At 36.6% G+C, this 13738-nt stretch overlaps 1 protein-coding gene across 1 annotated transcript in view; it reads right to left on the reverse strand.

The window, feature by feature from the left end:
• Window positions 1–1206: 1206 nt before the first annotated feature.
• LOC127412171 (protein kinase C epsilon type-like) overlaps window positions 1207–13738 on the reverse strand; it is a 183891-nt gene continuing 171359 nt past the window's right edge. Inside the window, exon 15 of the mRNA XM_051648324.1 lies at window positions 1207–3330. Coding sequence (XP_051504284.1) covers window positions 3184–3330 — 147 coding nt within the window. The 3' untranslated portion in view covers window positions 1207–3183. The remainder of the gene's footprint in view (window positions 3331–13738) is intronic.

Genomic DNA, 13738 nt, shown 5'->3' on the forward strand with positions numbered 1-13738 from the left:
AGTGTCTACATATTTATTGACTTCAGTAAAATGCCTAAGTGTTCTAAGAACACAGCAGATCTATGCTGTCGATCTGTTTGTCGACTGTACACCAACATAGAGGTAAGAAACAGGAGCTGATATTAAAAATAGCTTTACATATTTAACACAGATCTAGTAATCTTCTTAAATTGGCAAAAACAACCGATCAAACTTTTACCTCACAAACATAATGTAAAAAGCATAACTTAATGAAGACTCATGAGCTGATATAAACTCCACTTACAATGTGTGCTTAAAAGAAGGATTGTCCTTTGTCTGGAGTGCATTTCACATAATGCTGCCAATAATTATTACCTTCACAGATTCCACAAAATAAGAATTCAGAGATGTAGCTATTTGAGTTTCATCTGATATAGTGATACCAATCGCACATATTTTACCATTGCTATTATGGTGTTTCCCTATAGCAATCTCTGAAAATTCTTCCAAATCAGTTTAGGATTACCCTTTCCCTGATTAATTATATTGGTAAAGAAATTAGTTTTTGCTTTTTTATTTCTTTTACCACTTTATTTCATAACATAAACTTTGATCTGTCTGTAATTAGTTTAGATTTAAGAGCTGTTTTATCATTGTATTTATTAATGATTGTTTTGGAAGGATTTAGAAACCTATATTAAGAGAAAATTAGGATGTGTGATAAAAAATTGTGTTTCTGATGTGTTGTTTTATTTTAAAGATGATATTCTGGAATGTAAAGAACAATATATTGTAAAGTTGATAATTTTATTGGGAAAATACCATATACACAAGAAAAATTGGCTCTAATATTTCAAAATAAAGCTAGCTCTAATAGAAATTTTTCCAACAACAAACGAAATCACAAAAATCTAATCACAATCTTAAAAACTCACTGGCTTAATTTAAGATCTTGACAGCAATCTCCTTGGCGATTATGATTTTAAGCTTAATTACACTTCTTATAGCGCCATATAGCTCTCTGCACATATGCCAAGTACTAGGAAGTGCAATCGAGCTTGAAATCATGATCGTGCCTTGAGACTGCCATTGCATGAAACATTAGTTATATTTTGGTCTGTTCTCACCCAAAACCAACTGGATCGCTTCAGAAGACATGGATTAAAACACTGGAGTCATATTGATTACTTTTATGCTGCCTTTATCTCCTTTTTGGACATGAGAGAATTTTCATTTTTGGGAGGACTTTTCCTTTAAGAGCATATAATATCTATAGCATCCATTAAGAACAGACGCTTTGACAGGACAAATTCATCGCTCTTAGGTCACGATGACCCTTATTTTTGAACAAACTGCTCTTGGGCTACCCTCTCATGGGCTACCCTATCGTCATTAACTTTGCATGCTTTTCCTGTTATTCATCATGCAGTGCCATCCATTTATTAACATTTTTACAGTGTTTTTACAATGATTAAATTAATTATGATTATATGGCAATAATCCACAATTGACTTTTCCTGCATTCTGTAGAAACACAGAATATGCTTTTAGATTCTTGAAGAACAAAACAACATCTAAACTTCAGAAAGTTTGGAGACCATTTCAGAACATTCAGATTTTTTTTTTTTTTTTTTACATCTTATTTAATAGGTTACAAACCAAACAATAAACATTCACATCCTTTGAGTACAGTACATTTGGCACACAGTAAAATGCATATCATGACATGACAGTGATGAATGGCAAAGATATCAAATAAAAAAACATTTATGTCTTAAGACATACTGTACAAAAGAAGCTGCACAATACAATAAAAAGAAAAACATAGACACATTTATGATACTTACAGTGACATAAAACACTTATATAACTTATTTTAATGTGCACTGTACCTCTGTATGTACAGTACAAATATGTATTCCTTTGCGATACACAGATTCACGTTTTACCAAAGAGGTACTTTTCAGGCATGTTTATATTTATTTGGCATGAACATGTCGATGTGTTTCTTATGTAGAGTCCTTTAAAAAAAATAAAAATAAACACACAAAAAAATCCATATCACTCATGAAGTCCAAAATAACATTGAATTGCACATCATAGCACAGGTATTTGGCAGGAGAAGTAATGTGAGTCTCCTGTTAGTGGACTCCGTCCAGACCCTGTGAGGGCCAACAGACGCCAGTTCAGGAGTGCACACTTGAGGCCTTACATGCTTTAAAGGTGAAGTGTGTCATTTTATATATTTTTGTATTTTAAATACTTAAATAAAAAACAATTATCCCAGCAAAATATGCAGAGAGAGAGAGAGAGAGAGAGAGAGAGCTATAGTAAGCCATTTATAATTTGATATCCCTGAAAAGTGTAAACACTGTGACTCTGTGGCGCTATCAGAACATTGCTGTTTGTTTGAGCATCCTGACCAGCCTAACACAGCAATAATGCCTCAACTAATGGCTTGGGGCAGGACTATCTGTTTGTCCAAACAATAACAGACAGGAAACGTGTTCAAGAAACCTGTTTGAATACAGTATTTTTGAAATTCTGTTTGGTGATGTTAGGTGGGCAGAAATTGCACACTTCACCTTTAAAAAGCAATCAAACAACTGAAAATGCACAAAATGCGCAAATTACACTAAATCAGGCTAGAAATCCATCAAATGAACTGTAAAGAATTCATAAAACAATAAAGTGAAGGCCTTAAACCCAGATGCTGGCAAGAGTCTATGCAAGGCAAGATATGAAAACAGTCTTTTAAACAATAATAACACAAAACAAAACTTGTGGTGAAATGTTACAAGATGCTTAATGTCTTGCGAATGCATCCATCTAACATCTAACTTTTCATTTTGTTTATGAGTTAATTATGTCCAATTTGTTTGAACATATGTTGCATCACTACATTACAGGTCTTGAATAGAGAAAGAATAAAAGTGGGTAAAGGTTAAGGGTGCTTCATTTGTGCTTTATTTAGAATGGAAGATCATATGTTTGACTTTTTTTTCCACAGAGCTGATTTTTTTGTTTCTTGTCTAACCAGAGTGTATGAAAGACCAAATCTGTTGCGGGAAGAAATCTAATGCCTAACTGTCTACTTTTAAATTGAAGCATCAAATTGTTAGTAAATGATGGCCTGCGGTGAGCTCACAGCGCATGGGCCATACAGGGCGTTCACGGCGGGCATGTGCAGGAAGTACAGCGCAGGAGATGGACGCTTTAGTTTTAAGACAGGGTCTCCTCGCCAAAATAGGAGAAGCCCTTGAACTCATCCTGGTTGATCTGTTTGATGATGGCGTCTTCTACTGGCGTGAGCACCGGCTCCTCACGGGTGAAGTCCTGGTCAAAATTGTTCACGTCCCTTTTGGTTTTCTGTGAACAGAGAAGAAAGTGTGCTTAATGAGTGATTTTGACTTTTAAAGATAGGAATGCACAAAACTCATTTGTACGGACACATGCATTCACATACTTGGCATACATCTCCTAACATCACTGACAGACTTTTCTGACATGAATTGATATTTTATGTAGCATATTATGTTTTATTCCATGGTATGGTTGAAAGCTTGATTCTAATTGGCTGACTGAGGTGACTGGTTCAAAAGCCAGTCAAGTCAAGTCATTTTTATTTGTATATCGCTTTTCACAACACAGATCGTTTCAAAGCAGCTTTACAGAAAATCATGCTTTAACAAAAAATGAAACTGTAATATCTATAATTGTGCCTTAAAATAAATAAAATAAAAAAATTACATTTATATTTAGACCCCCAGTGAGCAAGCCGAAGGCGACTGTGGCAAGGAACACAAAACTCCATAAGATGTTGATTAATGGAGAAAAATAACCTTGGGAGAAACCAGACTCACTGTGGGGGCCAGTACCCCTCTGGATAACATCATGAATATAATGCCAATATTAGTTATTTATGTGCAGTGCAAGTCATGGTTTAAAATTATTAAACTAAGTAAGTGTTAAGGGTCAGTGTTTAAAACAAAGATTTTGTAAGAACTGTAAGATTAATGACTAATGTCTTTGAAGTCCATCCTGTATTAACTGCAGTAGTTCACATAGATGCAATTGTCCTTGTTAGTTGGCTGATGAAGGCTTTTGTTGGCAATTAACTGATAGTCTATATATATCATTTTAAGAGTGTAGTCCATTGGTTCTCAACCCTTTTTTGATGAACACCCCCCTACTTCATTCCCTTACTTCAACACCCCCAATTTGTAACCTAATGCCCCCCTCTCTACTAATTTGCTCTCAGTGCCCCCTGACATCCTTTGAATGCCCCCGTTGAGAACCCCTGGTGTAGTCCATCATTAGACCAATGTGATGCAGGCAGAGATCAGTGAGGTGCATTGCAGTTCGACTGGCAGTTCATTTCGGTGAGGTCTACCCTAAGTCCAAGGTTCAGGCAGTAGCATATGAAGTATCCCATGTATTATGGTTGGAGCTGGCATCAGTTCATCCCCTGAAGTCCATCATAATAGACTGAAATGATGTTTGGCTGGCACCGGCTGCCTTGGTTAATTTTCTATAACCACAATAGTTCCAGGTTTGTTGACTGCATTACAGTAAATATCACTTTGCTGTGTTCTTTCTGAATTGCTTAAAAGTTTTAAATTAAAATAACTTCAAAGAACCATACAATCTAAATATAAATAAATAAGTAAATAAATAAAATTACAAATTCTGGGGTCAAGCAAATCAGATAAAAAATAAAAAATAAAAATTCTGTTAATTTATTTTAATATTAATATTGAGGAATATTTATAAATAAATAAATGAATACAAAACTAAACATAAAAGACTTTATTCAAGCAAATCAGATAAAAATAATAATTTAGCTTTTTTCTGTTAATTAATTTTAATATTAATATTGAGGAATATTTATAAGTAAGTAAATAAATAAATACAAAGACTTTGGTCAAGCAAATCACATAAAAACAACAATTTAGGTTGTTTCTGTTAATCTGTTTAAATACTAATATTGGGGAATATTTATAAACAAATAAATAAATAAATAAATACATTCAAAGACTGGGGTCAAGCAAATCAGATTCAGAAAAAAATAAAAAATAAAAATTCTGTTAATTAATTTTAATATTAATATTGAGGAATATTTATAAATTTAAAAAAAATAAAAAAACAACTTTAGTCAAGCAAATCAGATAAAAATAGTAATTTTGGTTTTTTATGTTAATTTGTTTTAATATTAATATTGAGGAATATTTCTAAATAAAAAAACAAACAAAAAAACTTTAGTCAAGCAAATCAGATAAAAATAATAATTTCACATTTTTCTGTTAATTAATTTTAATATTAATATTGAGGAATGTTTATAAACAAATAATACAAAGACTTTAGTCATGCAATTAGGATAAAAATAATAATTGAGCATTTTCTGTTAATTTATTTTAATATTAATATTGAGGAATATTTATAAATGAATAAATACAAAGACTGGGGTCAAGCAAATCAGATAAAAATAATAATCTTGTTTTTTTTTCTGTGACTCTATTTAAATAATAATATTGGGGAATATTTATAAATAAATAAATAAATTCAAAGACTGGGGTCAAGCAAATCAGATAAAAATAATAATTCTGTTTTTTTCTGTTAATTTATTTTAATATTAATATTGAGAAATATTGAAATATTTACTTAATATTAATTTTAATTTAAAATATATTTTTATATCTCTTGAAAGCACTGCAATTTTAGCATCTGGGTAAAAGATGAACGGGGTGACTGACAGCCAAAAAACAGTAAACATATGTATTCATTTATGTGACTAAATTCTTTATATGGCTGAGAGCTGGGGCAGGCACAGGTAATCACACACACACACACACACACACACACACACACACACACACGTTGGTATTGGTGGTTTGCGAGGACTCGCCATAGACAAAATGATTTTTACCCTGTACAAATTTACTATTCTATCCCCCAACAGTAACCTTATCCCTAAACCTAAGCATCACTGAAACCTTGTGGCATTTTTACATTTTCAAACAAACATTGTTTAGTATGTTTTTTAAGACGTTTGAATTACGGGGACACTAGGTATGTCCTCATAAACCACCTTTATAGCATATTACTCTCACAACGACTAGTGTATAACCAAAAAAAAAAATCACACACACACACACACACACACACACACACACACACACACTTTTTTTTTCTTTCTCCCACACCCTCAAAGGCTCTCATCAGCCTCGTAAGCTGCCATGAGAACGGGGTGGCAGACACAATCTGAGAGGCATTCCACTCACACTTACCGCAGCCAGCATGGATCTGTGTATCACACTACAGCCTCTGATGTGTGCTGAAAGTCAGAGAGCATCTCACATATCCGGCTGTTCACACTACCAAAAACTGAAGTGTTACACAAACACTTGAAAGAACCATAAGGGCCCAATTGCTGTAATGTTCTTGATAACTGTGTTTGGAGTGGCCTATGTTTATGCCTGTGGTGAGACAACCCATACACATAGATATACCGTGTCCTAAGCAGGCGCAACACAATAATGCAACACATAACAAATCCTTTTCTTGTTGAATAAATCTCTCAATTTTTATCCTAATCAGCTAAAACCATAACAAGCAACAACTGACAAAACATTTCAGTGGTGTCACACTTGTTATGCTGCATTCACGTCATGTCGGAATGACTGTAATTCCAAGATGAGAACTCTGAGATTCTACTCAGAGCCGTTAACATCCTCGAACCTCTGAAATTATTTGTTTCTATGGGAACACTCATAACCACAAAATGGATCCATGTGTGTTTTTTTTGTTTTTGTTGATTACAGCATAATATTTAATCACTACATTAATTGATTACTTCATCACCATATGTTCTTGCAAAATGTTTAAGAACAAAAAAAGCTCCAGGTAACACTGCCTATAATAAATAAGGGAGTTCTGTTGGTGTCAATATTGTGAAAATGACCATCTGACTGCTCATTATCTAGCCTATTACTTGCCAAATAAATAAATAAATGAACATGAAACATTGATTTAAGTTGAAATTATTTTATTAGCTTACTTGTAGAGATCGCACAGTGATTCGAGAAGCAGGAAAGATGACTCACAATACCCTGATGACCGGTCTGATATGTCTTAATACCGATGTGCGGTTGTTACTCAGAAATATCAGACCACTAGATGGCGCAATTGACCAATCAGAATCAAGTATTCCAGAGCGCCATGTAATAAAATTGCATATCAAACAGAAATATATAAAATAATTTTAACTGTTGAAACTGCTGCCTTTTTTGGTTCTTTCAATATGACATCAAAAAAGTCAAGTCAGGGCTTTCAAAGAATTCTGAGCTTACAACTTGTACTTTTGAGTTCTACGGAGTATTTACTGTAATTCCGACATGATGTGAACACACCATTAGTCCCGCTCCATAATTGTTTATCAAACATTAAAAAAGTTCTGATTGGGTCACGTGACGCCATGTAAGAGGCACAAGCTCTGCGCACTTTGCTAAGTTTTTTATTATTTTCATGTTATAATCTGGTAAATTTTGATACACCCAGCTACACATTTGCTCTTTGATGCAAAACATGGCAAAGAAGTCAAAATCATCGGGCTCTGGAGACATTATAAGACACTTACGTGTTCAGGATGAAAGCCCCGACAGACCTACAGACCGGGGACTCTATTTGGATGGCGCGGCAGGAGAAGGAATCCAGCGTCAGTTGTCCAACATGTCGGTGATGTTGACGAAGATTCCTGCTGACTTGGAGGATCTCGCTGCAATACGTCGATCGATTACGGCGATGGAAACAAAATTCTCTGAGTGACTGATGTTGAAAAACGAATCGACTTTCTGGAATCTTCTGAGAGGGAATTAACCGCTAATCTGCCCGCGACCAAAGTTGATTTGGAACATCTCCTTGAAAAGCTTGAAGATCTTGAGAATAGAAGCCGCAGGAATAATGTTCGAATTGTTGGAATTCCTGAGCATGAGGAGGGCAGAGATATGGTGAAATTCCTTGAGGAGCTTTTCCCAAGTCTGCTCGACATAACAGGCCACAAGCTGGAAATCGAGCGAGCTCACAGAGACCCAGTTCACAGATTTGCTGAGGGAGAAAGGCCCCGATCGATTCTGGCCAAATTTCTGAGATCATCCGATAAAGATCTTGTGTTGCGCCATGCGAGGAGCAAAGGGAAGCTCTCTTGGAAGAACCATAATATTTTCTTGTTCCCGGACTTTGCGAGTTCGACAAGAGAGAAATGCGATCAGTTCAAGGAATGCAAGAAACTCTTACATCAGAAAAAGATCTCGTTTGCTCTGATGTTTCCGGCCAAACTGAGAATAGGAACGAAAAACGGTCGCAAAGTATTTACATGTCCAAATCAGGCAAAGTCTTTTATAGAATCAATGTCTGAGTAAACCATTGGATGTTTCTCATGTGAGTGGGTCTGACTCACTGTACTAACTCTTGAGGAAGCTGGGCGTCATTTTGGTTTCTTTTTTCTTTTTGCGTTGGCTCCACCGAGCGGCCGGAGCTTGTTTTGTGAATAACACTTTTCCTTAAAGAAACTTTTGCATTGATGAAAGATTACTTTTGCATTGAAGTTCCCAGCCAGTTTGAGAGTGGACACTACGGATGAAAATATCTACATACTCACACAAAGGATGTCTTTTATAAAGTTGACAGATTGTGTAAGTCATGGTATGTAGTTTTGTGCGGCCTCCGAGTGAACTGACTCAACCATCCGGGGAACCGGGATGCCGGTTTTGTTTCTTTATGTGTTGGTTCCGCCTAGTGGCTGGAGCTTGTTCTATTGAATAACACTCCTTTGGAACAGCTGTGGATTAATCTGTTCGTTCTTCATGCTTATTCCTCCTGCTGGCTGTAGTTTGTTTTGTTGTGTTTTTTTACGGGACATTGGAATGATTACGTCATCCACTGAACTCATAACAGCTGTCTCACTGAACATTCTTTTGTCTGTCCGAGGAATCTGAACAGTTTTATATCGGCTGGAATTTGTTTTGTGGAAGATCACATCTTTGAGACAGCTCTGTGAATGAATCTACACATTCTTTGTGTTCATTCTTCCTATTGGCTGGGGTTTATTTTACAAAGTATTTTCTGTTATGTAATTTTGCCTCACAAATTTGTGAGGCAAAATTGAGCAATCCGATGGCAAAGTTGTCGTAGGGGCTCGTGGGCATTCATGGACCTTTTGAGTTTAGAGGGATTGTTGCCAGTTGGCGCTGTCGTGCGTGGGGTTAATGCGCACGTTTTTCTTTTTTCTGTTTGTTTTGTTTGGGGAGAAGTTCGGGGTTTGATTGTTTCACTAATGGGGAATGTGGTCTGTATAATTCTGTTTTTGACACAAAATTTATTTTTTCTACTATATCAAAATGTCAGATGTTAATATGAGTGGATTATCTCTCTCCACATGGAATGTAAATGGGTTGGGGCACCCCATAAAAAGAAGGAAGGTTATTACTTTTCTTAAACGTAAGAAATATGATATAGTGTTTCTTCAAGAAACACATCTCTCCCCGCAGGAAGCTGAAAAATTTGGGAAGATATGGGGTGGACATGTTTTCTTTAGTGCTGGCTCAAGTAAGAGCAAGGGAGTCATTATATTGGTAAATAAACATCTACAATTCAAATGTCTCAAACAGATTAAAGATAAATTAGGGAGAGTCATTATTGTTTTAGCTGAAATTCAAGGACAAAGGTTGATTTTGGCTAATATTTACGCACCTAACGCTAATGATCAGGGCTTTTTTATAGATCTTGAAGGGATGTTGGAAACCACTGGCACCCCTCATGATATAATATTGGGAGGAGACTTTAATCTTTTGATGGACTCAGTCCTTGATCATAGTGAAGCAAAAGTGTGCAAGCCCCCTAGCGCAACATTGACGCTTCACAGGATGTGTAAAAATCTTGGTCTTACGGATATTTGGAGACTTCTGAACCCATCTGGTAGGGACTATACATTTTTTTCATCAGTCCATAAGATTTATTCTAGAACAGATTTTTTTTTTTTAGATCCAGATCCCTCATTTCATCTGTTGTTGATTGCTCAATTGGAAATATCTTAGTCTCAGATCATGCCCTGGTGAGTTTAGAGGTGATGCCACATATAGAGAAAAAGAAATCATATAGCTGGCGCCTTAATATATCCCTTCTGCAAAATCCTGATTTCCAACAAATGTTAAAGACTGAAATCAATATTTATATGGAGACCAACTGGTCCTCAGTATCCTCTGTGGGCGTGGCTTGGGAGGCACTTAAGGCCGTTCTTAGGGGTCGGATCATACAGTATGCCTCATTCATCAAAAAATCCAAAGCACAAGAACTTATGGAGTTGGAAGGAAATATTAAAAGTGCCAAAGCAAAGCTGAAGCACCGTATGTCAGCTGATGGCCTCAGAGAATTGACCCGATTGAAATACAGATATAATACTATTTTGTTGCGGAAAGTGGAGTTTTGGTTATTCAAGGCAAGACAGTCATACTTTGAGTCGGGTGACAAAGCAGGGAAGCTTTTGGCTAGATATATAAAGCAGAGATAGTCTCTTTCTATCATTTCCTCAGTGAAATCTGCTTATGGTGAAATTTTTACTTCAGCCATTGATATTAATAATGCTTTTAAAGAGTTCTATCTTGATCTTTATAGTTCCACGTCTTCGTCTACTGATGAAGATATTAGAAACTTTGTGGAACCATTAGATCTTCCTAAACTGACGATTGAGCAAAAAAACTCTCTTGATTCTGAGATAAACTTTGAGGAGCTTGACGAGGTAATTAAGTCCCTACCTACTGGCAAAGCTCCGGGGCCAGATGGTTTTGCTGCAGAATTTATTAGATCCTATGCTACAGAACTGGCTCCACTTTTGTTAGAAGTTTATACGGAATCATTAAAGAATGGAAAGCTTCCTCCAACCATGACACAAGCCTGGATCAGTCTGATTCTTAAAAAGGACAAAGATCCAAGTGAGTGTAAAAGTTACCATCCAATTTCCCTGATCCAACTAGATGTAAAAATATTGTCAAAAATTTTGGCTAATCAATTAAGTAAAGTTATGACATCACTTATACATATAGATCAGGTGGGATTTATTCAGGGCCGTAGCTCTTCTGATAACATCAGGTGTCTCATCAATATCATGTGGTCAGAAGCGAATGATCAGTCTCCGGTCGCTGCCATCTCACTTGATGCCGAAAAGGCGTTTGATATGGTAGAATGGGATTATCTTTTTAAGATTTTCGAAATGTATGGGTTCGGGAGTACATTTATTGGTTGGATTAAGTTACTTCATAGTCACCCTGTAGCAACGGTACAAACAAATGGATTAATTTCAGATTATTTTACTCTGGACAGGGGCACTCGGCTGGGCTGCCCTCTTTCCCCATTATTGTTCTGTCTTGCCCTGGAACCATTAGCAGCCATGATAAGAAAGGAGGATGATTTTCCAGGGGTGGAGGCGGGAGGTGTGCCACATAAGCTTCTGCTTTACGCAGATGATATTTTATTATTTGTCTCTGAACCTACTAGATCTATGCCTTGCCTCCACAGAATTATTCATTCCTTTTCCAAGTTCTCAGGATACAAAGTCAATTGGGCTAAATCCAAAGCTTTGGCTCTGACAGCGTACTAACCAGTAATGGCTTTTCAGCCGGGCACCTTCCAATGGCCCAAACAGGGCATTAAGTATTTGGGGATTTTATTCCCAGCAAATTTGTCTGATTTAGTTAGAGTTAATTTTGACCCTTTAATAAAAAGTTTTTCGAGCGATGTGAGCAGATGGGCTTCATTACATTTATCGATGATTGGGAAGGTTAATGTTATTAAAATGAATTGTATTCCAAAATTTAACTACTTGCTACAATCTCTCCCTCTCTCATTTCAAGGAATTTGATAGCATAGCGAAGTCCTTCATTTGGAATGGTAAACGTCCCAGATTGCATTTTAATAAGTTACATAGGCCGATAGACAAAGGAGGGCTAGGCCTACCCAAGATTTTGTTTAATTACTATGCGTTCAGTCTCAGACATTTGGCTCATTGGTCACTTCCACCTGAGAGAGCCCCTTCCTGGTTTGTTATTGAACAGGCAGTTCTTGCCCCTATTTCGCCATTACATAGCATCTCTATCAAACTAATCGGAAAAGTTAAGTTACACCCTGTTATTTCGCATTTACACTCAGTATGGACTAAAGTGTCCAGATTGTTTAAATTGGACACTTATTTAAATGTTGCCTCAAGCATATGGCAGAACCCAAGACTGTGTATTGGCATGTCTCCTTTCTGCTGGCCAGAGTGGATTGTGAGGGGGGTTGCTACACTCGGTGACCTATATGAAAGTGGTGTGTTGAGATCGTTTGAAAACTTGGTCCAACATTTTGGGATCCCCAGACCTCAGCTTTATAGGTATTTACAACTGCGCCACCTGCTTTGTACTATTTTTGGGAGTAGCACACATCCCCCTAAGGAGGCAGATGCTTTGGGAGAGGTGATTGTGGCTTTGGGAAAAGGTCATGAGGCATCAGTATACTACTCCCTGTTAATTCAGAGTATGGGGGACGGAGCCTTAACTTCTCTGAAGAGAGTATGGGAGAAAGATTTCAACATGGCATTGGAGGAAGGAGTGTGGGCTAAGATTCTTAAAAACGTTAAGTCTGCATCTGGTGATTCAAGGGTGCGTCTTATACAATTCGGAATTTTGCACAGATTTTATTGGACCCCCTCTAGACTGTATAGACTTGGTCTTAAAGACACACCCACCTGCTGGAGATGCCAATCGGAGGATGGAGACATGGCCCATGTTTTTTGGTGGTGTGTCGAGATCCAGAAATTCTGGTCGAAGGTTCAGAATTTTGTGTGTGACGTAGTGGGCACTCGGGTTTCGTTTTGCCCCAGACTTTGTGTTCTGGGCGATGGGGTGGTCATCGATGTGGGGGATGGCCATATAGAGAACTGGGTTCTGACATGTGTGATGATCGCTAGGCAGGTTATTTTGAGGGGTTGGAGGTCGGCTGGTGCGCCCCCATATCCGGAGTGGTGCACGGAGGTGGGGAGGGTGGCAGCTTATGAGGAGGTGTCATCGGGAAGACGGAGTGGCTTGGATAAGTTTATTCGGAAATGGGGCAGGTATTTGGAGTTTTTGGAGGGCTCTCGGGTGGGGTGTGGAGAGAGTAGTGTGTTATAGTTAGTATGATTATTATGTGTGTGTATGTATTTATGTGTATATATATGTATATGTATTTATGTTTATATATGTATGTATGTATATGTGTGTATATATATATATATATATATATATATATATATATATATGTATATATGTGTGTCGGTTTGATTTTGATTTTTATATATTTTCTTATGTTTGACCACAGGGTTGTTTTTGGGGGGGCGGGGTCGGGGAGGGGGGTTGTGGGGTTTAAATGTTGATTTTATATATATATATATATATATATATATATATATATATATATGTTGTACATTTCATTGTTATTGTATGATTTAATAAAAATGTTAATTACAAAAACAAAAAAAAAAAAATTCTGATTAGCTGTTATTTTGTTGCTTATATTGATCCTTTTCGGTATTTCAAGAATTATCTTACTTTTTCCGACATCTTGGATGTTTTTTGTTTTTTTTTGTGCTGTCAGTTCATTAAAATTTTGAAACACGATTAATCGCATAATTTTACGTAGCAAGTAATTGCAGATTTTGAAAGTGCTGAAATTTGACTCTAAATATACTTCTTTTCTTGTCAAAATACAA

The sequence above is a fragment of the Myxocyprinus asiaticus genome, chromosome 21 (genome assembly GCF_019703515.2).
Source record: "Myxocyprinus asiaticus isolate MX2 ecotype Aquarium Trade chromosome 21, UBuf_Myxa_2, whole genome shotgun sequence".
In the NCBI taxonomy this organism is placed as follows: Eukaryota; Metazoa; Chordata; class Actinopteri; order Cypriniformes; family Catostomidae; genus Myxocyprinus; species Myxocyprinus asiaticus.